The following is a 27724-nucleotide window of genomic DNA, read 5'->3' on the forward strand; positions in this document are numbered from 1 at the left end:
ATTCACAAAACACCTGGAGGAGGAGGCTTTTCTTCCTTCCCCTCAGTAGTCCTGGGCTGTAGGAGACCAAAGCTTGAATCCCACCCTGGTGTAGAGATCTGAACTAGGTGGTCTTGCTCCCAGGTGAGTGCCCCAACCATCAGCCCTCAAAGATAGTAAATTGAAGCCCTTCCAGTTAGGCAAGATAGGAAGATGATAGGACAGCAGAGCTGCGCAATGCCTACTTTGCTTCAGTGTTCGCTCAAAAAATAACAGGTTTCAGAGTAACAGCCGTGTTAGTCTGTATTCGCAAAAAGAAAAGGAGGACTTGTGGCACCTTAGAGACTAACCAATTTATTTGAGCATGAGCTTTCGTGAGCTACAGCTCACTTCATCCGATGAAGTGAGCTGTAGCTCACGAAAGCTCATGCTCAAATAAATTGGTTAGTCTCTAAGGTGCCACAAGTCCTCCTTTTCTTTTTTCAAAAAATAACATGTCACCAGATGACTAGTGCGGTTACCATAGATGAGATGATAAAGGGGAAGGGATGCAGACTGGGGTAAGTAAAGAAGATGTCAGCAGTCTTCTGACCAATTTGAATGAATTCAAATCAGCAGGGCCGGATGCTATTCACTGAGAGTACAGAAGGAAGTAGCTGAAGAAATCTCAGAGCCACTGGCAATAATATTTACACACTCATAGATGACAGGAGAGGTTCCAGAAGACAGTAGAAAGGCTAATGTAATGCCCATCTTTAAAAAGGGGAAATAGGAGGAGCTGGGAAACGATAGACCAGTCAGCCTAACTTTGATCCTGGGAAGCTACGAGAGCAAAGTATAAAACATTCAATTTGCGAATACCTGGAGGATAAAGGAGTGATCACAAGCAGCCACCATGGATTTACCAAGAAGAAATCATGCCAAACCAGCTTCATTTCCTTCTTTGACGGGCTGACTGATTTGGTGGCTGGGGGGAACGCGGTGGACATAATATACAGGGACTTCAGCAAGGCTTTTGACACAGTCCCACGTGACATTCTCATAAGCAGGGCCGGCTCCAGCTTTTTTGCCGCCCCAAACAGTGAAGGAAAAAAACCCAACAACTCAAGCCTGGTTGAGCTGCTGCTGAAGACAAAGAGAGTGACTGCAGGCCCACCGCTGAATTGCTGCCGAAGACCCGGACGTGCCGCCCCGATGATGGACGGAGTGCCGCCCCAGGCACCTGCTTCCTTCGCTGGTGCCTGGAGCCGGCCCTGCTCATAAGTAAGCTGGAGAAATGTGGGTTTGACAGAGCTACCATTAAGACGATACAGAATTGGTTAAACTGCAAACAAAGAGGAACTATTAATGGAATGATGTTGGATTGGGGAGAGGTCTCAAGTGGGATTCCATGGGGATCTGTTCTGGGTCTGATGTTGTTTAACATCTTTATTAATGATCTGGATGTAGGTATAGAGAGTGTGCTGATCAAGTTTGCAGATGACACAAAGGTGGGAGCGTTGCCAATACAGTGGGGGACAGAGCTAAAACTCAGAGGGATCTTGATAAATTGGAGAACTGGGCTATGGACAACAAAATGAAATTCAGCAAAGATAAATGTCAGGTGCTATACTTAGGGGAGAAAAACCAAATTCACAAATACAGAATGGGGGATAACTGGCTTGGCAGCTGCACTGCTGAGAAGGATCTGGGAGTTGTGGTGAATCACAACCTCAACATGAGTCAGCAATGCAATGCTGTTGCAAAAAAAGCAAATGCAATGTTAGGTTGCATTAACAGAGAGGCATAGCATGCAAGTCACAGGTAGGGTGACCAGACAGCAAGTGTGAAAAATCGGGATGGGGGTGGGGGGGGTAATAGGAACCTACATAAGAAAAAGCCCCAAATATTGGGACTGTCCCTATAAAATCGGGACATCTGGTCACCCTAGTCACAGGAGGCGATAGAACTGCTCTGTTCAGTGCTGGTTAGGCCTCAGCTGGAGTACCGTGTCCAGTTTTGGTCACCAATGTATAGAAAGGATGCAGAGAAACTGGAAGGGATCCAGAGGTGAGCAACAAAGATGATCAAAGGGATGGAATGAAAGCCATATGAGCAAAGGTTGGGTATGTTTAGTTTGGCAAAGAGGAGATTAAGGGAGGATATGATAGTGGTCTTCAGATACTTGAAAGGCTGCCATAAAAAAGATGGAGAAAAGTTGTTCTCTTTTTCCACAGAGGGCAGGACAAGAGGCAGTGGGTTCAAACTACAGCAGACCAGATTTAGCTTAAATCTCAGGGAAAACTTCCTAACTGTAAGAACAGTGGGACAATGGAACAGACTGCCTGGGGAGGCTGTGGAAGCTTCTTCACTGGAGGTTTTCAAAAGGAGCCGGGATGTCCATCTATCTTGGTTGGTTTAGACAGCGTCTAAACAAAGTCCTGCATCTTGGCAGGGGGTTAGACTAGATGACCCTTGTGGTCCCTTCTAACCCTACACTTCTAAGTCAATTAAGCGTCTGTGCCTCAGTTTACCTTTATATAAAATAGGGATAATAATACTTACCAGCAGTTACTGTAATAGAAGTGCTTCATTCATTAATGTGTGTAAAGTTCTGTGAGGCCTATGGCTGGAAGGTGCTGTGGAGGTCCAACATATTACACTGGTTTATTCAGTCACAAGAGAAATGACATGGTGGAGATGGGCCAGTGGGATATAGTACAAGATGTGATGGTTTTAAACTAAAGCACAGGTATAGATTAAAAACAAAATCTTCCTATTGATGTGAACAATTGGAGAATGGACTGATCCCAGGGAAAGGAGGCACCATTCACAGGAGTGTTGAAAAACATGGTGGCTAAACCTCTTAATAGTAGAGGGGATGCATTTGGATGTAATGACATGCAATATCCCTTTCAGCCCTGCCTCTAAGGATATTGATGCATGTGTTTAAGTTCAATGTGTAGAATGTGTTAGTTCCTATCTGGTTATGTTTTGACTATGCTTGTTTATGTGCCTTCTGTTTTACATAGAAGAAAATGTGACACAGCATTTGTGCAGAAATTTTAATTTTCAAAGCGCGTTCCACTTATCAGCCGGTGAATCTTTGCAGCACTCCTGGCTGTGAGGTGAGTTTGGGGAAAATGAGACACAGCTGGCTTAAATTCCAAATACACCAAGGGGTCAGTATCAGACAGAAGTCAGCAGTTCCTGGCTCCTAATACTGTGTTCCGACCACTATCCTACACCGCTCACTCAATAGTGGGTGGGGCCTAGGACTCCAGAAATTTTAAAAAAACAAACATACGTCTTTCAGAATACTAAAGCGAGAGTTATTCTGGAGCCTGGTCCAACTTCCAAGGAAGTCAATGGTTTTATACTGGCATCACTGGGATTGGATCAGACCCCTTTTCTGCACTTTTTACTATTGAAATCGTTCAGAAATCCTCCCTGCTAGTACATGTTGTATATTTTTTCTTCAGGTGGCTGGATGACAGTAATGTTAATATTTGTGTTTGCAACAAAACTGAGAAAACACACTGCAGGAAGTAAAGATGATGTAATCAAGTGAAAGGGTTTATACAGCATGGACTACGGTCTATGATGGCCAGCCCAGGCTGTAGGCTAGGGACACGGTTTGTGTAAACAATTGAATCTTTCAGTTTGCTTGTTAGCATTAACCTGACATTTACCATTAGTTGACATGCCTCTGAGAAGTTGGTGATTTACGTTGCTGTGTAAATCATGTGTGCCCTTCAACTGTGGGTTGGGAAAACAACATCCAAGATGTGTCGAAACTAGAGAACTACATTCCATTATCTCATTCATATGTGCGCGCTCGCTCTCTCTCTCCATGCAAGATGATCTTGTGGTTTAAAATACTAGATCTGGACAGCTTTCACTAAAATGAATAATCTCTGAAAATCAGGCCAGAAATGGACATTAGGAAGAAGACAATACATTTGCACTCAGTTAACAAAGGGAAAGTTTGGACCTGTGTCTCAACTTCTTATAATGTGGCTCCTTCTCTGAAGTTCCCTGTAATGGGCTGAACTAAAACTCCGAAGGATAAAATCCTGGCCCCACTGAAGTCGGTGGGAATTTTGCCATTGACTTCAGTGGGGCCAGGGTTTCACCCAACATCTAAATTTTGGGAAGGTTCCGTTCTAACTCTGCCCATCGCTGTTTATATTCCTCTAGACCACACATGTTCTGTAAATGGGTGACGATGCCTACAAGCCAGCCCACTGAGTAGCAATGCATTATTTGTTGTTGTAGCCAGGTGGTTGGAATTGAAAGCAACTCTATTTGCATTCCAGGATTCTGGGATCGTGGAACATTGTTTTATTAAAGAGGACACAGGTACATAGCTGTTTAAGATTCCCTTTCCGTTTATGAACTTTACTCGCATGGCTCCTTTAATTACTGATTGGTTTAGTGTTGATTATTTCACACTAGGACTTTGAGCCTTACTATTCTCAACTGGGCTTTATTGCCTCAGTAGGTAAAAGGGAGGTTATTAAGGCTGGTGTCTTAACTGAGGTGCACACACATACACACATGTGCGTTGCCATCTTTTCAGTACCTTCCCTGCAAAAGCACCACTTGATCAAACCAATATTCCATGTCCTTAATTAATTACCTCTGGTGCAAAGAGCCTTACCTTCTGTGCTCCGAAATTGCAGTGATTACTCCCCTGCTGGAAAAGCTTTTTATAGGATTCAAGTTCTCTATTGTGCCATTGTCCAGCTGCAAATTGGCTTGCAGACTGGCTTGTGCCATGGGCTCTGACCTCCTAAACTGCCCACTCATTCCCCCTGCCCCAAACTAATCAGCTAGATGAACTATTCGCAGTTAGCTTTTGGGTCTTCTCACTGCTCTTGCGGCTGCCCCTGTCTGAGTAATTAATGATAGCTCTGTTTGTTTATGGTCTTGAGTTACTAATGTTGTTGGATGGAAATGCATTTTTACCTTTGGGACCTGCCAATTTCCTGGTTCCAGTCCCACCTCACTGGCCCAGGTCAATTTTGTGTGTGTAAATAGACTTGTCCCGTAATAGTTGGTGGGAGACGGCATCATTTATCAGTTCCATCGTAAATGAACTGGGCCAAAGTTTTCCACTATTGTTCCAGTGCAATTCAGTGGAATCAATGAGGTTGCTCCAGGGTAGCTGAAGAGAATCTCCCTTCTCTTTTTATTGTGGATAAAATCCTGGGAAGAGCTGAGTGTGACATACTGACACTTACCTGCACTATCCCGAATGAACTTTACTGAGTGAAGTTGAACCTGATTGAATTAGCAAAACGAAAAGGAGTACTTTTGAGCTACAGCTCACTTCATCGGATGAAGTGAGCTGTAGCTCATGAAAGCTCATGCTCAAATAAATTGGTTAGTCTCTAAGGTGCCACAAGTCCTCCTTTTCTTTTTGCGAATACAGACTAACCTGGCTGTTACTCTGAAACCTGATTGAATTAGATTACTAACTTTGGGGTCCATTGTATTGCAAATGTAGTTGTGTATGTATGTTGTTGTGGAATTGTAGCTATTTCCATGTGAAGGGTAAATAGGAAAGCAGCAGAGGGTGATTAGGCAAATTCACTCAGGTTGTGACATCTTCAGCAAAGCCACCCTCCTGAAGAGGTGCACCTATACTAGTTCAAACTGGAGTCTCATAAGAACGGCCATACTGGGTCAGACCAATGGTCCATGTAGCCCAGTCTTCTGACAGTGGCTGGTGCCAGATGCTTCAGAGGGAACGAACAAAACAGAGCAATTATCAAGTGATCCATTCCCTGTCATTCCAGTCCCAGCATCTGCCAGTCAGAGGTTTAGGGACATACAAAGGATGGGGTTACGTCCCTGACCATCCTGACTACTAGCCGTTAATGGACCAATCCTCCATGAGCTACCTAATTCTTTTTTGAACCCAGTTACGCTTTTCGCCTTCACAACATCCCTTACTTTCCAACAGGTTCCACAGGTTGACCGTGCATTGTATGAAGAAGTACTTCCATATGTTTGTTTAAACCTGCTGCCTATTAGTTTTATTGGGGGACCCCTGGTTCTTGTTTTATATGAAGTAATAAAACACACTTCCTTATTCACTTTACGCTATTCATGATTTTATAGATCTCTATCAAATCCCCCTTAATTGTTTCTTTCCTAAGATGAACAGTCCCAGTCTTTTTAATCTCTCCTCTTACGGAAGCTGTTCTATACCCCTCATCATTTTGTTGCCCCTCTCTGTACCTTTTCCACTTCTAATATATTTTTCTTGAGATGGGGTGCCCAGAGATGCATGCAGTAAGTTGCGGGTGTACCATGGATTTATGTAGTGGTATTATGATATTTACTGTTTTACTATCTATCCCTTTCCTAATGGTTTGTCACAGTCTGTTAGCTTTTTTGACTGCTGCTACCTGTGAAGCAGATGTTTTCAGAGAACTAGCCCAGTGACGCCAAGATCTCTTTCTTGTGTGGTAACAGCTAATTTAGACCCCATCGTTTTGTAGGTAGAGTTGGGATTATGTTTTCCAATGTGCATTACTCTGCATTTATCAACATTGAATTTCATCTGCCATTTTGTTCCCCAGTACCCAGTTTTGTGAGATCGCCTTGTAATGCTTCACAGTCTGCTTTGGACTTAACTATCTTGAGCAATTTTGTATCCTCTGCAAACTTTGGCACCTCACCATTTACCCCTTTTCCCAGATGATTTATGAATATGTTGAACAGTACTGGTCCTGGTACAGACCTCTGGGGGACCCTACTATTTACCCTTCTCCACTGTGAAAACTGACAGTTTATTCCTACCCTTTGCTTATCTTTTTACCAATTATTGATCCATGAGAGGACCTTCCCTCGTATCCCATGACTGTATACTTTGCTTAAGAGCCTTTGATGAGGGACCTTGTCAAAAACTTTCTGAAAGACCAAACATACTATATCCACTGGGTCACCCATGTCCATATGTTTGTTGACACCCCCCCCCCCCAAAGAATTCTAGTAGAGGCATGATTTCCCTTTACAAAAGCTGTGCTGACTCTTCCCCAACAAATCATGTTCATCTGTGTGCCTGACATTTTTGTTCTTCACTGTAGTTTCAACCAGTTTACCTGTATTAAAGTTGGGCTTATTGGCCTGTAATTGCCAGGATCACTTATGGAGCCTTTAAAAAAATTGATGTTATATTCTGCCACTGACCTGCTCGGTGACCTTAGGCAAATCACTTCTCCTCTCTAAGCCTCAGTTTCTCCATCTGTAAAATTGGGATAATGATGCTGACCTCCTGTGTAAAGAACTTTGAGATCTACTGATGAAAAGCACTAAGTAGGAGCTAGGTGGTGTTACCCCCATGTAAATTACACTGCCCCGAATATGATGTCTGAATTTGGACCACCGACATGTGAGACCCTTCCCTCCATGGAAGACTTGTTTCCTTCAGATTCTCATCACGTGGAGCAGAGTGGGGCACAGTGTATCATTTAAGGTCCATATTGGATGAGAAGGGTACAGTCCTTCTTGAGCTGGAAGGCTGGTTTCCCTGGAGAGGCTCTGATCTTTCCCAGGAAACGCTAAAGCAAGTCTATGGTGGGGGAAAAAGAAAATATGCCCGTTCTGGCCATGTTGTTCTCTCTAAATATGCCCGTTCTGGCCGTGTTGTCCTCTCTGAACCAGCTGTAGAGCAAGTGGAAATGACTAACTCACTTCCCTGTGGGGTGGAAGAGGTGGGTGGGTTGGTTCAGAAAGTAGCTCACTAACTGAACCCTGCAGTGTGGTTCTCAGGGGCTGGCAGTGACCTAGCTCAGACAGGTTTTCTTGGAGGTTCTAGTTTATTTCTCTTACCCGGTAAGCTGTTTCTCTACTCAACAAGTTTGGTATCCTGCCCTGTAGTGCCCTTTGCAACAGCACCCTTGACCATTGGTGCATGGACTGGATGCTCATGTGCAGATATTGTGTTATACTCTGACATTATACTTGTGAGCACCTTGACAGTGAGCTTACACTGATGTCCATGTTGTTCTCTAGCACAACACATAGTATTCGCTTTCCCACCTGGGAAATCCTCAATCCTTTGCTCACAGGAAGCTGCGAGGAGATGAACCGTACTCAAAGGCACTGGTTCTCATTGACGCTAACACCCCTTTATGTTGCCAGAGTGATGTAAAGAGGCCTTAGTAGAAATGAGAATAAAATCCCATCTGTTTTCCTCCTCTGAACTATGGAAAGAGTTTTCTAAATACATTCAGCCTGATTTACACTTGTAAAGAAGAATGTGTCAGGCTTCCACTGAATTATTAGACCTAGGTAGCGTAGCCAGAAGTCCACTCTACCACACCATGATGATGGGAGCTATATGAGCATCTAGGTAGCTGGGAGAGCAAGGTCAAATAGACACCATGGTGCCTTGCTACATCTCTTGCCTGTATTAATCATGGTGAGTGTTCCTTGTCTTTATGCCACACAGGTGCATCTTGGGATGGATCAATTATATGTCAGTGTGAATGAAGTACCTGACTACAGGGGCTGTAACAAGACAAATTTGGTTCAATCAGCCTGGAGAATATCTTGTATGTTAACCACATACCTGCATTGAGTTAGATTTTGCAGCATGTGTGTGGGAGGGAGGTCCCTGCACCAATTTGTCCAATTTAATTATAGATGTTCTACCCACCTTCCTAATTGCTTCTTCATTAGGAAGTAGCTTGTTGTTTCTTTAGTTCCCCTAGGAGCTAAAAATAATCCACTTTTGTTTGTTTCTGTAAATATTTTTTTTCTTTTGCCCTTGAGGAGATAATTATTTCTATTGTTGCATGAAGATGGTGGCCAATACAGGAGGAATAATTAGAGCAGATGGCTGTGAATACTTCCCATCTAAAAGACATCTAGGGTAATAAAATAAAAACCCACTTCTTTGTCTCCTCCAAATATGTGCTTTGCTTTCCTTCAGGTGGATTGAAGCGGGGGATGGGGGAGGAAATGGTTTCCCTGGTGAATTAAATTGAGGACCTGTCAAGAGTTCACAGCCCGGAAAGTGAGGTCCCATGTATTCCATCACTAAAATTAAGTGTTTTCAAATGTGCTGTGGAGTCCTGGGTCCATGGCGTGGGGAAATATACACTGTATTCCATCACTTAAAATGTTAACCTTGTCTCTCACTAGTGACTGGGAACAAAAACACTTGCTCTATACTTGCTGGTTAAATGGCAATCTGTCACTACTGCAGGAAAGGCTTCCTCATGTGTGTCAATCTCTCTGATATGGCTGTAGTGTTCCAACCTTTGCTTGTTCACTGCTTCATGACCAGCAGCGGGTAATGGCTACATTACTTAAAGGTGTATTCCCTCCCCCTCCCCCCAATAGATAAGTGGTTGTAAGGATATTTTTGCATGCAGGAAAGCAACGTGGTAGTGGTTATTATTTTGGTATATAGTATTAGCTTTGTGCTCAGCACCTTGAAGACATGTCTAAAGTCAGATAATGAAATCCTGGCTCCAAGGAAGTCAAAAGCAAAACTCCTGTAGAGTCAGGATTTCACTGTCCCAAAAGAGCCTTTAGTTTAAATTCACAATATATAGGATAGACTCTGGGTAAAATAACAAGCAATGCGCTTTAGTTAGGTTTATGGTGGCTATTTACTGTATTAGCGTTTAAGCTTTTGGTCGTCTTTGATCACAGGATCAGGCTTGTTGTCTTTTTGGGGAGTAGCAGTCACTTTCCTTAAAAAACAAAACACTATTAGGTATCTGAGATTAAGTGCACTATATGCTCTATAGCAATCACTTCACCTGCAACTGAGGCCTGGTCTACGCTACAGACAGAGAGGATGCATGGGGGGTGGGCATGCGGGGTCACATGCCCCCACAGATTTGCTGCTTGGCTTGTATTGAGCATGCTCACATGGACTGAGCTTGCTCCGTAACACTGCTGCAGCTGGTTGCCCTCTCTCTGCCCTCCCCCCCCCCACTATCAGCTGGCACAGGTTGGCCCTGACTACAGAGTTAGGTCAACGTAAAGCAGCTTAGTTACTTGGACCTAACTCTGTAAGCGTCTACACTACAATGGGGCTCCCGCCCATGCGAGTCGCTCACTATATCGACTTAATAACTCCACCTCTGTGAGAGGCGGCGCACTTAGGTCGATATGGTTAGGGCGATGCAGTGTCTGTGTAGACACTGCGTTATTTACATCACCTGTTGGCTGTCAGCCCCAGGGCGGAGGGGGAGGGGCTCCAGCTGTGAACCCCGCGCCAGGCTCACAGCTCTGGCTGTCAGCCCTAGGGTGGCGGAGCTCCAGCTGTCGGTGCCCTACAATGCCCATTTCAGTCAGTGGAAGCGCTCTTGGTAAGGATGCGCACCACCGAAGAAGGCGCATAATGTGGACGTGAGTCACCGCTTTAATTACTGCGGTGGCTGTGCGTCGACTTAAACAGACTTCATTTTGTAGTGTGGACATGCCCTGAAATAGAGACAGTGCTGGGCTGCTCCACAGCAGCAACCCACCCTAACAGTGAAGAGGATGAAGAACAGAAATCTACTTGAAACGGGAGAAGGACGTTACAGAGGGTGTGCAGGATGTAATCAGCTGAACTGCAGCGGGGCTAGAGCAACAGGGTGGTTAATATTTTGCATTTCTATAAACCGTTTTGTCCCAGGATCTCTATCTGCTTTATGAAAAGTGAATTAATCCTCACAATAGCTCTGTGAGGTAAGAATGGCTATCCGCACTTAACAGGTGGAGAAACTGAGGCACAGCCATTAAGTGACTTGCACAAATCACACAGCAAGTCAGTGTTAGTGGGAATAGAAGTTAGGATTCCTACTGACCAGACACGCCTCACTCTCTTTGTTGTCAAAAAAAAGTGTCACAAGCTCTTCAAGGGCCACACATGGTCGGGAGTTCACTTCATCTTTGACATTATACTGCATATAGCCTATTATGGGGCATTGGCTCACTGCTGACTCAATGGCCTAGTGTCACCTGTGGTACTGAAGGTTGTTTTTTTTTTTTAAAGTCACCAGCATGTCCTCAGGAGAACCATCCCTGCTACCTGCAGCTACACAGGCTCTTAGCCGGAATATGGAGTTGGTTGTCAATCGCTCGTGCTCACCACTCCCAATCATCCCTGGTAGTGGGATACCATGAAGCTACAATAAAAGGTGGTGGTGGTGCGGGGGGTTTAAAATGTCTTTAAGTAAAAACAGGACTGAAACATGTTAGCATGTTTAGAATCTGGGTCTGGGGTGAATTTTTGTGTTTTGGGTCCATTTGTCGTTATTAGTTTAGCAGTTGTTTGAGACCTCTAGGTTATGAGTGAGTTTAATGTTTACATCAGACAGTGCAGCAGGGACTGCATTGATTTCTCTGTACACTGAGACAAGGATCCTTTTGTATTTTTCTTTACATGCCTCATTTACAATGAGCAGCCGTGGTTACAGCTCCTGACCTATCGCACTGGCATATCTGTAAATGTAAAGACAAGGGCAGAAGGGGAAGATATGTATCTACAGGAAAGGAAGTAGCTCACAAACAAGCCAGTGGTTATAAGTAGAGTTCCATGAAACCTGCACTCCTCCTCTGTTTGGCAGAGGCCCAAATATCAGCTCTGGATCCAGGTCTGGGTGTGTTCAGATCTCAGATTTCTGTTTTGGGCCCACATCACTTCCGCTCGCAGAAAAGCTGGATCAGAACCACCTCTGACGACGGATGAAATGAAAGAACAAAAGACAGCATAAGCAGCGCTCGGCCCCATGCACTCCCTTCCCCTCCCCTCCCACTGGTTCTACAGGCTCATCAAACAAACGTGTCCGGAGAGGCAGTCAGCCATGACCTCGGCCACTGCAGCTGCTGCTGCTCTTCAGTGTTAACAGGAACTGATTATAGAATGACATTGCAGGAGTGCTGGGTTCTAACTAGAACCAAAAAAAGAGTCTCACTTCTATGGAAAACTGTGTGCGGCTATTCTTCGCCTTTCGTGGCCATCACTGAACAAACCGGGAGTGGGAGGGAAGGCTGAGACCTGCTATGGGAGAAAAGGGAGGAACATGGAGTTGTGACACAATGAGCCAGGATGGCTTCTATGCCCATCTAATACTTGATAAAAAGGGCTACCCTGCTATTTACTCTGCAGCTAGGTAGTAGCTTTCCTTTGAGGGGCTCTAGGTACTTGACAAATCTTACTAACATCAGTTATAACACCCTCGTGAGGTGGAGGAGTACTGTTGTCACATAGGACAGAACAATACGTAAGGCCCCCTTGCCTTTACCACTATTTGTATTATGGTAGTGCCGAGAGGTCCCATTGCACTGTGTGCTATACAACCACATAAATGAGAGAATGCCTGTCCCAAAGAGCTCATAGTCTAAATAGACAAGACCAAGCGAGTGAGGAAGTGACTGGCCCAAGGTTACAAATCAGTCAGTGGCACAGCCAGGAACAGAACCCCGCTCTCCTGACTCCTAGGCTAGTGCTTATCCACTAGGCCACACTGCCATGTAAGGCCCTTTGTAGCTCTGCTCCTCCCTATTATCGTCTCATGGTTCTTACTGAGTCTCTCATGGCCTCTCAACTCTTCCAAGGGTACTAGCCTAGACGGCCTGCTTCTCCCACAAGCATCTTGTGCTTTCTTTCATGCTGCCCTTTGCAGGTGGAGCATGCTCCTTGAACTGATCCATCCTTTTTTTTCCCCCTTCAAGTCCCTTCTTCAGACCCATTCCTGCCGTGACATTGACAGGATTTTGCCAGCTGGCCAGAGCTAGGCCTTGAGGTTGCGTGGATGGTTGGTATTGATCTATTTGTATATTTAGAGGTTTTTTTTTTTAAACTCCACTTCAAAGATTCAGAGCCATTCAGATGATAAAACTTCCTTATTCTGCCTTGGATAGTTAGACTGTGTGACAGGGTCGGGCCAGATGGAGAGTGATAGAAGGCAGATATATTAGCCCCAGGTTAAGTAGGTCCCTTTTCCCTGGGTAAGGTAACAGGGAAGGTTCCAGAACAATCAGGAACTTTCTGGAAACAATTAAGGCAGACAGGCTGATTAGAACACCTGCAGCCAATCAAGAAGCTGCCAGAATAAATTAAGGCAGGCTAATCAGGGCACCTGGGTTTAAAAAGGAGCTCTCTTCAGTTTGTGGTGTGCATGTGAGGAGCTGGGAGCAAGAGGCACTAGGAGCCGAGAGTGAGAAGGTGTACCATTGGAGAACTGAGGAGTACAAGCATTATCAGACACCAGGAGGAAGGTCCTACGGTGAGGATGAAGAAGGTGTTGGGAGGAGGCCATGGGGAAGTAGACCAGGGAGTTGTAGCTGTCGCACAGCTATACCCACCAAGGTAGAGGAAGAACTTTGTCACAACTGTAAATTCCTTGGGGGAAGGAACTAGCACTATGGGGCTCCTAGGTGCTACCATAATACAAATAAACAAAAAGTAATGTCGAGTAGGGTGGTTTATGCCTTTTCTGAGTTTGGTCCTTAGGATGGATGAAGGGTCTTATTTTGTGGACTATTCCCAGCCATAATTGGTTTGGGAAGCATCACTACATCTGGGTTTTTGGCGTCATATGGGATGGCATTGGGAATAGTAGCTGGCCTCTGCCCAGGGGGATTGAACTTTGTGTTTGTGGGCGGGGGGTGGGGAGGGATGAAAAAAGAGAGACACATTTCATGTTGGAAAGAGAGGACATAAATGAAAAGAGTTGAGGAGTCTGTGTAACATCAACAGACCCTGGTCATTAGCAGGCGGGATCAAACCGCGGCTCTCTGGAGCTTAGTGCATGAGCCTCTACTGCATGAGCTAGAGCCAACTGGCTCTTAGCTAAGGCTGTGGAGCAGACTCATTTTATATCTCTCTCTTTAAGTGGTCTCGGTGCCACTAGATGGGACAGAACACCACACCCAGAAGGTGTGTGGGTGACATCTGCACCCTGTGTGAGACCCTAGGTCCAATGATGAGCTTCTGTTCTCAGGAAGCCAAAATCACAAAGCGACCATTTCTTCTCGATTCCTCTAGAGGCCTACCTACCCAAAAAGTGATACAAGTACTAAACAATAAGAGCAACCACTTTTTTCCATGCGTATCACAACATAAAGGGCCTGTTGAAGTCAGTGGAAAGACCCTTCTTGACTTCAGTGGGTATTGTATCAGGCTCAATAAGAGCCTTGTCTCAGAGGAATGCTCCTAGGTAGGAGGAGGCAAACCATTTGATGGTAACCATATATCAGCCATCACCCCTAATGTACTACACAGAGTGGCCGAGACACCGTGAGACAGGTAGTTATAAACATTAGGATATTGTTGCATGGGTTGGCCTGCCCTGCCATTTGGCAAAGCAGCATTTGTTCTGCTGAGACATACTGCAAAGCAATGGAGAAGAAATAAAGATGTTTTATACCTCCTCCTTTGCTTGTTCCCCATTGAACAAAAGCTCCTTTAATGTTGGAGATTCCTCATGAAGAGTGAAATATTTACTTTAGCAAGGACCCATGAAAGGCTTGATTTTCTGAAAACCCTGCTTCCTCATACAACCTGTTTTTTCCATTTCTCTGTTGCTGAGAGAACCTTATTTTCTTTAAAGAGATGAGTATTTATTTAAGGTTCAAGGCATCTACCCTGTCCATACGTGAGCCCCTATTTAAGACCCACTTCTTCCATGTTGCCAACAGTGAAAAGATTTGACTTGTAGGTGCATTGCATATTGTTGCTCCCCTTCTCTTAACCTCTGCCTGTATTTCTCAGTCTGTATTTACATTGTGAGCTTCTCATTGTAGTACCAACCCTTAATTAACAGTCAAAATGGATTTGTCAAGAATAAATTATGTCAAACCAACCCACTATCCTCCTTTGACAGGGTATCAAGCCTTATGGATGATGTGAAGTAGTAGATGTGATATATCTGGACTTGAGTAAGGCTTTAATACTGCTTCACATGCATAAACAAACTAGGGAAATATAACCTAGATAAACTTATGAAACAGGTGGGTGCACAACTGGTTGGAAAACTGTACTCAAAGAGTAGTTATCAGTGGTTCACAGTCAAGCAGAAAGGGCATATTGAGTGAGGTCCCACATGGATCTGTCCAAGGTCTGGTTCTATTCAATATCTTCATGAATGATTTGGATAATGGCATAAAGAGTGCATTTATAAAGTTTGTGGAAGATACGAAGCTGGGAGAGTTGCATGTGCTTTGGAGGACAGGTTTAGAATTCCAAGTGATGTTGACAAACTGAAGAGGTGGTTTGAAATAAATAGGATGAAATTCAATAAGGACAAATGCAAAGTACAACACTTAGGAAGGAATAATCAATTGCACAAACACAAAATGGGAAATGACTGCCTAGGAAGGAGTACCGCAGAAAAAGATCTTGGGGTTATAGTAGATCACAAACTAAATATGAGTCAACAATGTAATGCAAAAAAAAAAAAGTGAACATAATTCTGGGCTGTATTATCAGAAGAAACAAGAAATATTTCATCAACTCTACTCAGCACTGTTAAAGTCTCAACTGGAGCATTGTGCCCAGTTCTGGGCACCACAATTCAGGAAAGATGTGGACAAATTGGAGAAAGTTCAGAAGAGAGCAACAAAAAATGACTAAAGGTCAAGAAAACATGAGGTACGAGGAAAGATTGAAAAAATTGGGTTTGTTTAGTATGGAGAAGAGAAGACCGAGGAGGGACATGGTAACAGTCTTAAAGTACATAAAAGATTGTTTTCAAGAGGAGGAGGATAAATTGTTCTCCTTACCACTGAGGACAGGACAAGAAAGAATGGGCCTAAATTGCAGTAAGGGGGATTTCGGCAAGATGCTAGGAAAAACTCCCTAACTGTAAGGATAGGGTGACCAGGTGTTCGGTTTTCAACCGGAACACCCAGTCGAAAAGAGATCCTGGCGGCTCTGGTCAGCACCACTGACTGGGCCATTGACTGTGCAGATAGCGGCGCCATACAGTGGGGCTGGCAGGTTCCCTGCTAGCCTCTGCACTGTGCGGCTCCCAAGAAGCAGCCGGCATGTCCCCCGTCTGCCTCCTACATGAGTCAGGGGGCTCCATGTGCTGTCCCTTCCCCAAGCCCCACCTCCGCAGCTCCCATTGGCCAGGAGTCTGCGGACAGGGTAGTGCGCAGAGCTGCCTAGCCACGCCTCAGCATCGGAGCCGGAGAGGGGACATGCCAGTGCTTCCGGGAGCTGCTTGAGGTAAGAGCTGTCCAGACCCTGCACCCCTGCCCCTCTCCCAGGCTCCAACCCCCTGCCCCAGCCCTGGTCCCCCTCCCACCCTCCAAACCTCTCGATCCCAGCCCAGAGCACCCTCCTGCACCCTAAACCCCGCATCCCCAGCCAGAGCCCTCACCCCCTCCCGCACCCAATCCTCTGAGCCAGCCCAGTGTAAATGAGCAAGTGAGTGATGGTGGGGAAGTAAGCGACAGAGGGAGGAGGAGATGGAGTGAGCCTCGGAGAAGGGGCGGGGCATGGGCGGGGCTGCAGAGTAGGGGCAGGGCAAGGGTATTCGGTTTTGTGCGAGTAGAAAGTTGGCAACCCTATGTAAGGATAGTTAAGCACTGGAACAAATTATGTAGGGAGGTTGTGGAATCTCCATCATTGGATGTTTTTAAGAACAGGTTAGATAAACACCTGTCAGGGATGGTCTAGATAATACTTAGTCCTTCCTTGATTGCAGGGGACTGGATTAGATGATTTACTGAGGTCCCTTCCAGTCCAACATTTCTGTGATTTCTGTGAATGTGTAGAAAGCACCCAGCACATTGTTAGTGCTACTGTAAATAAATAGTACTATCTAGTGTTGACAAATTGTATAGTCAATTGCTTGACCACACTTTAATTCATTATGAAATATACTCAAGAGACTAAATAACCAATGTCAGTCATGTTTATTACTAAAAGCCAATAATAATGTTGTACAGGAGAGAGGTTCTATACGATACCAATCTCCGGGAAGCTGTCTTGTGCAGCATTGCTATGTTAACCTTACGCAGAAGGTGTGCACCCAGAGTTACACCTCTAAAGCCATCTTTTTGTACCCTACCAGTTTACAAGTAAAAGGTACAGCGTACATCACCTGAAACTAGCGTTTTACCAATTGGCTCTGAACACATGCATTCCAGGTACTAAAGGGAGAATAGGATTTTGACTTATGAGGAGAGGCTGAGGGAGCTGGGATTGTTTAGCCTGCAGAAGAGAAGAATGAGGGGGGATTTGATAACTGCTTTCAACTACCTGAAAGGGAGTTCCAAAGAGGATGGCTCTAGACTGTTCTCAATGGTAGCAGATGACAGAACGAGGAGTAATGGTCTCAAGTTGCAGTGGGGGAGGTTTAGATTGGATATTAGGAAAAACTTTTTCACTAAGAGGGTGGTGAAACACTGGAATGCGTTACCTAGGGAGGCGGTAGAATCTCCTTCCTTAGAGGTTTTTAAGGTCAGGCTTGACAAAGCCCTGGCTGGGATGATTTAACTGGGAATTGGTCCTGCTTCAAGCAGGGGGTTGGACTAGATGACCTTCTGGGTCCCTTCCAACCCTGATATTCTATGATTCTAAGGGCGTGATGGCATCTCCTAGGTTTGTACTAGGCCAAAACAATTATATGTCTTGTCTTCTTCCTTTGGGAGATTCCAGTACTGGCCTGGGAGAATAACTCCCTACCTATTGCTATGATAAAATAATCATATGTCCTGGTCCTGACAATTTTCCTATGTACTTAAGCCAAAGCTTACTTCGGGTAATGCAAGGTGTTATGGGATACTTAGCATAAGAGAATAGGATTATAGTAAAGGTAGAGGCCAATTTAGGTTATATAACTACTATACGGTTTGTACTTAATTCTGTTTGTGCTTGATGCACACTAATATACGTGTGGTGCAGGTGATGCATATTAATATGATCTATATGCTAGGTAGCATATATTGGTCAACATTAGCCACTTCTAATGTTCCCACCAGCAAGGAGCCCAAAAAAGGTTTGGTTCTGATAAGAATCCAAGCTGTGGAGACCGGATAGCATACTTGATGGACTATTAGTCCTGTCTAGTGTAGCAAATTCTTATCTACCTAAATGTTTGTTTTCCAAAATGCACCCCTGTCAGGCTCGAAGTGGTGCATGAACAGTCTGTATAAAACATTGGTCAGCAAAAAACAAAACTGATGGCAAGTCAATTGGGAAAAAAAAACCTACTTCTACCCTACAAACTACATTTGAATCACTCAAGGGTCTAGCAAAACCTTTAGTGAATAAGTGGCAAAGAGTCCTTATAGACTAACAGACGTATTGGAGCCTAAGCTTTCGTGGGCGAACACCCGGTGTGCCCTGGAAATTTGGGCCTTGTTGAGCCATTGAAATAAACAAAACCCCATCCCTGTCCCCTGGAGAATGTCCTGCCTCTAGTTCCTACTACTGATATCTGGGAACTGTTGTCAGGACCATGCCAGACCATCTGATTTATCAAGATAGCATATGGGGAGAGAGATTCTGAGGTAGACAGGACTGAAGCCACATAGGGCTTCATTGATCAGAATCAGTGTTTTGAATTTCACTCAGAAACAAATGGGTGCAATCTATAGCAAGCAGGTGTAATGTGCTCCAGAGAAGAATAGTCAGTAAGGAAGCAGGCAAGTGCATTTCACACTCGCTGGTGTTGCTGAATCTGCCAGGGTACATGGCCCTCATCACTCTGGTAACTGGGCCTCTCACGGTCATAAAGGGTTTTATCTTCACAACACCCTGTGAGGTAGGGAAGTATCATCTCCATTTCACACATGGAGAACTGAGATGGGGTAGACTGTGATTTGCCCAAAGCCAACCAGGGAGTCTGTGGATGAACCCAGGTTTCTTGAGTCCTTGTCATGCCCTGTCTACTACATCAATCTTTTCACCCTCTAGAGAAGCCACATATATCCTGTGTTACACTAATCCAGTCTGATGGTAACAAGCACATGGATTACTGTGGTGCATATGCTGTAAGTATTGACTAATCCTTGCAGTACCTCTCGAGGTAGGTCTATTGCTAGACATGCTATCTAGCATTTCCTCTAAGGTCTATCCAGGCCTAACCTTTGTGGTGAGTCTAGATCCACTTTTGAAGTAGACTGTGAGTTGAGTCTAGATATTGTAGTGGAGAAAACACACACCAAGAAACTTGGATTCCCTCCTCTCTCTTCTATATAACAAAGGGGGAGTGGGCTGGATATTGGGGGGGGAGGGGGGGAAGAGGGGCGGGAATATACAGCGCAATGAGCCTAGCAGAAAAGACTGGAGTAAATGAACTTCACTTAAGGTATGCCAGGTAAAACTTGGGTCCATTCTCCCCTGACAAGTATTTCCATGCTTGGTGACAACAGGAGGTTGGGACAAGGACCTGCATGACCACACTTATAATTTGTTTTAAAGTTATTTCCAGTTTCATAATTTAAAAAAAAATCTAAGGTCAATTTTAAGACCCTTATTTTCTTTTTCAGAGGCACCTCCCCCTCCAATTCTGCGGCCGATGGTCTAAGAACTCCAGCTGGCTTGATGGGCACTTGCCACAAGATGGCGCTAATGTCACAGTAGAAAGAGGCCAGACGCTGCTGCTGGATACCACCACTGGCATCCTCAACTTTCTGCACGTCAAAGGTCTGAGGAGGTTTTTGTCTGTTTGTTTCTTGCAGGCTGTAGCGTTTCATTCTCTCCTCCCTCTCCCCGCCCCCCAATCAAATAAACTGTGCCAAGGCACCTGGTCAGACAGGAGCATCAAAGACAGAGCATCAGTGTTTGGTAAACATAGTGAGGAGGGGGGACGGATCTGTTTAATTATTCTGTATGCAGAAAGCATCGTTTATGCCGTTTGAGGCATAATGACAATATGAGTAGGACTACTGAAAGCAGAGCTCTTCTGCACAGCCATCAGGGATAATAGTGGTACTGGTAACAATAATCACCTATGTCTTGTGTGGTATCTTTGATGCAAATGTGTTGGAAAAGCCTTTACAGAACTAATGATGTTGTTACATTCTGTAACTGTAGCCTATAATTCTGTAATAAATAATCCATGATCCTAGCACTCCGTTAGTGTTGTGTAAATAATACAGCACAATTAAGAGAGAAAGCATCAGGCCTGTAGTACTTACATACCCCGAGTCAAATTCAGATTTGGTGTAAATAGATGCAGCTCGGTTGGAGTCAATACACAATTAAGGACAAAAATAACCTGCCATTCACCAGTAGAAACATTTCCATCCTCAAAATGAAGGCCCCAATCCTGCACACCCTTCTGCACATGCTTAAGTTTAAGCACATGCGTAAATGTTTTCAGGATTGGGGCCTAAAAAGTAAGCAAAGGACTTTGTGTTGTGTTTTAAATGCTTACACTTAATGGTTTGTAAAAGAGATTTCTTAACAAATGTCATAGGTATTAAGGCCCAAATCCTCAAAGGCATTTAGGCTCCTAACTCCCATTGAAATCGATGGGAGTTGGGCATCTAAATATCTTTGAGGATCTGTGGCTAAACCTTCATTGAGGACTACAGATGCAAGGAATGTGATATTTTAATGTATTTTAACTCAGTTTTGAGTTAACAGACGATAAAGAAATCTGAAAATGGAAAGAACTTTCCTTCCCACTTCTATCCCTTTATCAGCGATCTCCCAGAATAGTGGGGTGGAATTTTATCACGTTTTCTTCCACCTGAACAAAGAAAATAAATATTTTAATCAAGCTGGGGGCGAGATCAAGCATGAAAATGTTTTAGCCAAATCCTCCCCTCCTCCCCACCAACCTCCTGCTGAAAGTTCTAAGCCTCTGAAAATAGGTTCTTGGTAATGAATGAGTCGTTTTCAGCCCAAATGAGATTATCCTGCTGGAATGCATATCTGTATCACAAGTATGAGGTGGTCTGAACTAGAATGCAGGATCCAAAATCCTAGCAAGTTTGGATCCAAATCTGGGTCTAAACTTTGTGGTTCAGCCCAAACCTATGAAATAGATCCAGAGCAAGAAACTGAATAAGAAAGGAAGGTCAGACACAACTCTGAACCATGGGCTTGATCCATAAGCCCAGTGAATTTGATGGGAGTCTTTCCATTATTTTCAGTGAAGTTTGGAAACAGGGTCTTTGTGGCTTGGACTCATATTCAAAAGCAATTTTTTCCCTCTCCGTCATGCTCCTTTTCATTCTCAAACAAGCCCATTCAGCTGACCCACACAATATGGTAGGTACGGTACAGTTATTAAACCAACATTAGACTATTTTAGACCCAGTGACTCTGAGAAGGGCATTTATGATACCAAGCACACTTGGTTCTCTTGTATTACAGTAATTTAGATGGAATAAATGGGCTGAAAGAGTCAAAGGTGTTAACATGACCCTGAAACTATCCAACATTAAACAGTTTTAAACAGGGTTCAGGGTTTTATAACCAGATACCTCAGCCTGCTTAGTACCATGGCAAACATACCATTAAAAATCTTTTAAGTTCTTTATTAATGATACAGAAAAGAAGGGAAAACAATTAAAGCATTTGAAATGTAAAGTGTTATGTGAGGCTTTCATTTTAATCAGGTCCGTTTTTCCCTTTCCCATTAGCTGTAAACAGATTTTATAAGGAAAAACCCCTGTATGACAGTCTTTTAGATCAGAGGTTCTCACAACAGTTTTAGTGGCCTCAGAGTGGGGTGGCCAACTCTTGCTGGTGGCTGATCTGACAATTTTCCTTACAATACTTCTGTACTTGTTGAAAAGCAGCAAACCCGTTCCTGTAAGTGGCAGTGAGGAAGGATTCCCCTGTGCTCAGACTCACCCTGCATCACCCATGGAGCTCTTGATGCTAATAAGAAGGCGTGATACTGGCAGGCTGCATGCACCACATGGGAACACAGATAGAAGCCCCCTGGTAGGGCATGGCCTCTACACACTGGGGCTGGGCGGTAGGAAGTAGAGATCCCCCTTTAGCTCACCTGGACTTTGCTCCTATTCTTGTGCTCAGAGCTTGTCATGGAGTGGGAGCCCCTCACCATGACAGGGAGCTGCCAAGCCCTGTAGCAGCCTAGAGTCATTGACCTGCTGTAGTAGCTAGAGCAACTGTGAATAGCGAGTGCAGCCCCAGATGCGGGAAACGCTGATCCATCTCTGTCCCTGTCTCCCATGGCCATTCAGTGAAAGACTGTCCCAGGAAGGTGGGTTGGGCACTCACCAGCCGTCTGCAGCGTCCCAGACTGCCGGTGCGGGGGAGCTGCCCAGGAAATATCCTGGTGACCAAACGCCGCAGCCATCTCCACTGACAAGAGCTGCCTCTGGTGCCATGCACGTGTCTCCAGAGGCACTGCCTGGAGGCCCTAAGAAGGCTGCATGGTGCAGGGCACCGATCCTTGCTGGCAGCACCAGCACAAACACCAAGGCGGAGCATCTGACTGCCCTTGATGCCAGCCATTCAGGAGCAACAGATGCGTGCTGCAGGGAGGGACTGCTGCTTTGCCCCCCAGTCTCTGCCCATGCTTTGGTGGCTGCAAAAAAATCCACCGGTGGCTGCATGCAAGAAATGCAGATGGTGATAACTGTACTTTTGGGGATAAAGAGAAGAAGTTAGTTGAGATGGGCTGGAGCTGCTGTTGTTGCTGTTGAGGTTTGATCCTGTTTTTTAGAAAATAAAACAAGACACACACACCCAAGAGGGACATGGAAAAAACAGCAAAGAGAAAATGCAGCTTCTCTCTCAGGTGTTGACTCTCACTTGCAGACTCAGTGCTGGAGAAACACAAGCCCAGCTGGAGAAACACAAGCCCAGCACACAGTCTCGGAGTGGCTGATAAGACCTGGCAAACTTGTGCCATCGTTGGGCCATTTGGGGCATTGCTTTTAAATACCTCTCTTGGGTGACAGGCTTACAGCAGTATTGCAAAATATAGTGGTGGCTGGCTAAGCCAGAGCGTTATTAAACAGAACACACATGGGGGAAGGGATTACATGGTCTTACATCCCAGGTGGCATTTGGGATTTAGCTGTTGGCATCTAGGTTCTTCTCTCTTGTCCGGTTTTCTCAGGATGAAGAAGACACAAAGATGTCCCACTGGATCCCGGGGTCTCAGGAGACAGCAGGGGTGGCAGCCATGATGGTGAAGCTCGCTCCTTCCCCTTCTTTCAGTCAGTCCGTGGCCACGGTAGACACAATCTTCCCCAAAAAGGCTTTTCCTGAGGACTGCCAAGGAAGTGTTGGGTGGAATAGTCCATCCCGCTATTATTTTGTCCAACAATTAGATCTAATTTCCAACAAACCAATTTTGTTTAACTGGTGTTAACTTGTTTACCAGGCATGAGGTTAACACAGTTCTGGTGTTATATCAGGAGGCCTTTTCATTTGTATTAATTTAGCTCTTCTGTCTCCCTTTTGCACCTCTTCCCATCAACGTGGCCCTACACACATAGCTGGATAACCTTCTCTTGGCTTTGGACAGGAGTCCTTTGCAGTGATCCTCCCTCTGGCCTTCAATACCATCAGTCATAGGATCCTGTTGAGGCACATACAGGGGCACATCAGCCAACAGCCACTGCAGTCATTGCTGATATGGGTTGAGTTTGAACTGGTACCCTAGAAGTGGCAAGTTTTTTATCTTTGTCCAGTCTTCTGTGTCATCCAGTCACCTTTTGCAGATCCCCTTCATACCCATTATTTTCCTCGTTTATAGACTGGCTGCGATGCTTGGTTATCTGAGCCATTGTTTGTTATGCTCAGTCCATTTGGGCTGTGCATGATGATACTATTTGCAGGCAGTTTCTAGTTCATATTTTCTTTTTTTAATCAGACAGAGACATTACAATTAAAATACCGTAAAAGTGATTCTAGCAGTATTGCAATAAGCATGTTTTTTAATTAAAGAAAGAACATGGGATGTACAAATAGTACCAGCTAATGGGAAGTTGCATCCAATGTATATTTTAATTGAGTTTTAAAGAGACTGGGGGGAAAGGCAGTCCTGTCTCTCTTTATTGCTCTGTGATGAGATCTCTAGGTTGTTACAATGATGTGCATCAAGTCTGGATTAATTATAGTCAATGGATCATAAAATTCCACCTGTCTTGGAAGAAAGGAGGAACATATTTTTTCTTTTTTCTTTTTTTTAACAAGAACTCAGTGTTTTTCAATGGAATTCAACTTGTAGGAGAAGAAATTCCCTGCAGGGGACTTTTGAGGCCTTTACAACTGTAGCAATTGGACAGCTTTTCTATTTCTTTCCCTTAATTGTAAATCCTGATTTGTGGCTAAGTGTAGGGCACATGCATCTATTTTAACCCCTGTTTTGTCTGGGATTGCAGCATGTATATTAGACTCCTAGAGCGCTCGTTCGCTAACTAAATTGATTTTCCGCATGTTTGATAGCTGCCAAGACTCCTCCAAGGCTTCCCAGGCTGAACTCCAGCAGATCAGTGGAAGCTAATCCCAGTCCTCCTAACAAAAGGAACTGTATATGGCTCCTGCAAAGATCAGACTGGAAGCTTAGGCAGCATGGTCCCCTCCTTCCTCCACTCACTGTCATGGAGAAGTCCACTCTCTGCAAGAAGATGCTGCTGCTGCTAATTATCTGAGCAAAAGCTCTCTTGAGTCCTCCTAGATCTATCCTAGGTCCTTCTATTGCCCCCATTCCCACAGGATTTTATAATCCTTAATGCATTTGTCCTCACAAAGCCCCTGTGAGGTTGGGCAGTGCTACTAGCCCCTTTTCACAGATGGGGAACTGAGGCCCAGAGAGACTCTCACTTCCTCAAGGCTACAGAAGAAGTCTGTGGTGGGACAAGCCAGGTCTGTTGAATACCAAACTAGAGCTCTGACTGCTGGACCATTCTTCCTCTCAAGCGTTAAACCTTGCTAATCTGTAGACAAAAGACGATGCATTAAGGTATGGCCTACACTAGGACCTGAGATCAGAGCCCCATTGTGCTATGCACTATGCAAAATGCTTAGGGGGGAGGGATAGCTCAGTGGTTTGAGTATTGCCCTGCTAAACCCAGGGTTGTGAGGTCAATCCTTGAGGGGGCCATTTAGTGATCTGGGGCAAAAACTGGGGATTGGTCCTGCTTTGAGCAGGGGATTGGACCAGATGATCTCCTGAGGTCCCTTCCAACCCTGATATTCTATGATTCTTAGTAAGAGACCTTCCCTGCCCTTGCAAGCTTACGATTTAAATAGATGAGACAAATGTAGCAGGCAGAAACGGATACAAACAGAATATTAGTAATTGAGGCACAGAGAACTTCAGTGACTCGGCCCACAATGACACAAGCAGTCTGTGACTGAGCCAGGAATTGAACACTGACTGCTCAGAGTCAGTCCAGGGCACTGCTACAAGACCATCCTCCCTTGCTAAAAGCAAACTGTTTTGCCTGAGCTGGTCTCCAGCAGGTTGAAATGTCCAAGCAGCTGCCTGTTTCTAGATTAGAGCTGGATGAAGGCTCTGGTTCAGCAAAGCACTTGTGTCCAGGTTTAACTTTTAAGTGAGAGTAGTCACATTGACTTCAGGGGGACTAATCATGTGCATAACTGCTTTTCTGGATTGCGACCTTTGTAAAATCAAGATTGGATTTCTTTTAAAGAGATGCTGTAGTTCAAAAGGAATTATTTGGGGGGAAGTTCTATGGCCAGAGTTGTACAGGAGGTGAGATCACAATGGTCCCTTCTGGCCTCGGAGTCTATGATTCTATGAAATGAGCGCAGGTTCAGTTCTGCAGATCAAACACCCCTTTCACATCAGTTCCCTTCTTGTGATTTTTTTTTTTTTTTTTTTTTTTTTTACCTGGGAGCCTTTGTGAGGCTTTCCCCAAAGCATTATCCTACCACAGGAGCCTAACATGTCTTTCCTCTGGAGCTCAGGTGTTGGGATTTGGAAGCCCCTCAGACTATCACCTTCACCTATTTTGTCTCCTGGTCTGACTGGCCTTCCCTGAGTAGCTGCATTGTGTATCCTTGGGTAATACAGATTGTGACGTATACAGCTGAGTGACTTTCATCCAGATTTCCAAGGCATCTACTGTAACATACCTTGTTCTGGTGCAACCAGTAATATCCATACACTCCATTGTAACCTCTCTTCCTCCCTGTTTGGCCTTCCCTTTCTTTGGCTCATACTGTAGATGTGATCAAGTGTCTGTGATGCCATCTCAGTGCTGGCAGAGTAGGGGGACTTCCTCTAGACGAGATGGTGCTTGCAGCGTTATGCAGGCTGGTGATCTAAATCACCATTGCTTGGCACCTGTACTTCAAGGAAAGAGGCCACCCAGCTTGCAAGGAGCACATGGCATCTGAACAGATGGGCATGAATGCACCCAGCCAGAAAACATGGGCATCGATCCTGGGAGATGATTTCTAACGGAGACCATTCAAGCAGCTGCCTCTCTCTAGCTCAAGGCTGGATTAAGGCCCCAATCTAGCATAGCTCTTGAGCACACACTTAATGTTAAAGCACATGAGTAGTACTATTGACTTAAGTGGTACTGCCTATGCACTTGAAGCTAAGCATATATTCAAGTGCTTTGCTGGATTGGGACCTAAATGTGTGTGGGGAGAATGCCCTCTGTGGCATGTACAGTGAGTTTTGGCCTCTTTTGGTTCAGACAGCTTTGGGGGCAGAGTCAATGTAATGAGCGCTTCACTCCTTTGTGTCTTGCTCTGTAGGAGCCCAGGATGCAGTGAACTTGTGTTGCTCATCCGTGTTTCATGTGAGCATGTCCAAAGGGTGCACGCAACAGGGTTCATAAAATTAGTATCTTGTCCTTAATTAAGGCCGATAAATGAAGTCTATGAAAAGAGCGCAGGAGGATCTACATAGCAGGATCTTTCTTTTCATTCTAGTTTGCTCCCAGCAGGCACCCCCTTGGAGGCTGAGAACAAGCATATCAAATGGATTGCCAGCACGCTGCAGTCTTGTTATGCACGATCAGTTGTTTGAAGAAAGATGTTCTAGCTCTAGCCATTTCCTCCTGCTGTTTGCCATTTGGGGATGCATGCCAGGAACATAATTTGTGAGGTTCAGCACATCTCAAGGGGGTTCTAGTGGGATCATCATAAAACACAATGGTGAAGAGAGCTGAGAATAACAAGTCCAGGGGTCCGGGAACATTGGTCATATAGGGCCAAAGCCTATGATACAAAACTCCTTCCTCGTATACCGATGGTAGGATACAACCCTTGTGCAGAAGAGAGCGGACATGTCCACTGAGGAGGTGACCTTTCAAATAGCAGCAGATGCTTTTCCATTAGGCAAAGGGCATTCTACTGGATTTTTCATTTATACAATAGTTAAGAGGATGCAGTTGATATAATTGTGTGTGTCTGTATATATGTGTATCTGTGTGTGTGTGTATACACACACACACACCCCTTTCCTGTGTGACACTGAAATTATTGATTATAAAACAATTCTCTTAAAAATTACTTTACATCTTTTGTTTACATTTAGCACTTCACTCAGCTTGTGTAGGGAAGCTGGATTGGATCTGGTGAAAGTCACTTTCATCCTTTTCCCTGCACAATCTAATTATAACCTACATCCAAATTTACAGGCATTTATGTCCAAACTTATTTTAACTATGGTACTTATTTTAATGAGACATTTCATTTAAAGAATACAATATTTCTCTTAAAGGTATAATATTGAGGCTGATTGCTTATAACATCAAAGCAAAACAGGGTCCTCAATGAGTGCTTTCCTCTGTGTTTGGGAAATCCCTAAAACATTTGGAATGCTACCACAAACTAAATATTAATGAGAAAGATGGGGTTGAACTCAAC

General features: G+C 44.6%; 1 protein-coding gene across 3 annotated transcripts in view; it reads left to right on the forward strand.

Moving 5' to 3' along the window:
* Positions 1-27724, forward strand: part of PKHD1 (PKHD1 ciliary IPT domain containing fibrocystin/polyductin) — a 433326-nt gene that overhangs the window by 118125 nt on the left and 287477 nt on the right. For all 3 annotated transcript variants that reach the window (XM_084623857.1, XM_084623855.1, XM_084623856.1), the window contains exon 36: positions 19426-19582. In XM_084623857.1, the coding sequence (XP_084479983.1) occupies positions 19426-19582 (157 nt within the window). The remainder of the gene's footprint in view (positions 1-19425; positions 19583-27724) is intronic.

This window comes from Lepidochelys olivacea (assembly GCF_965140295.1).
Source record: "Lepidochelys olivacea isolate rLepOli2 genome assembly, chromosome: 3".
Taxonomy (NCBI): Eukaryota; Metazoa; Chordata; order Testudines; family Cheloniidae; genus Lepidochelys; species Lepidochelys olivacea.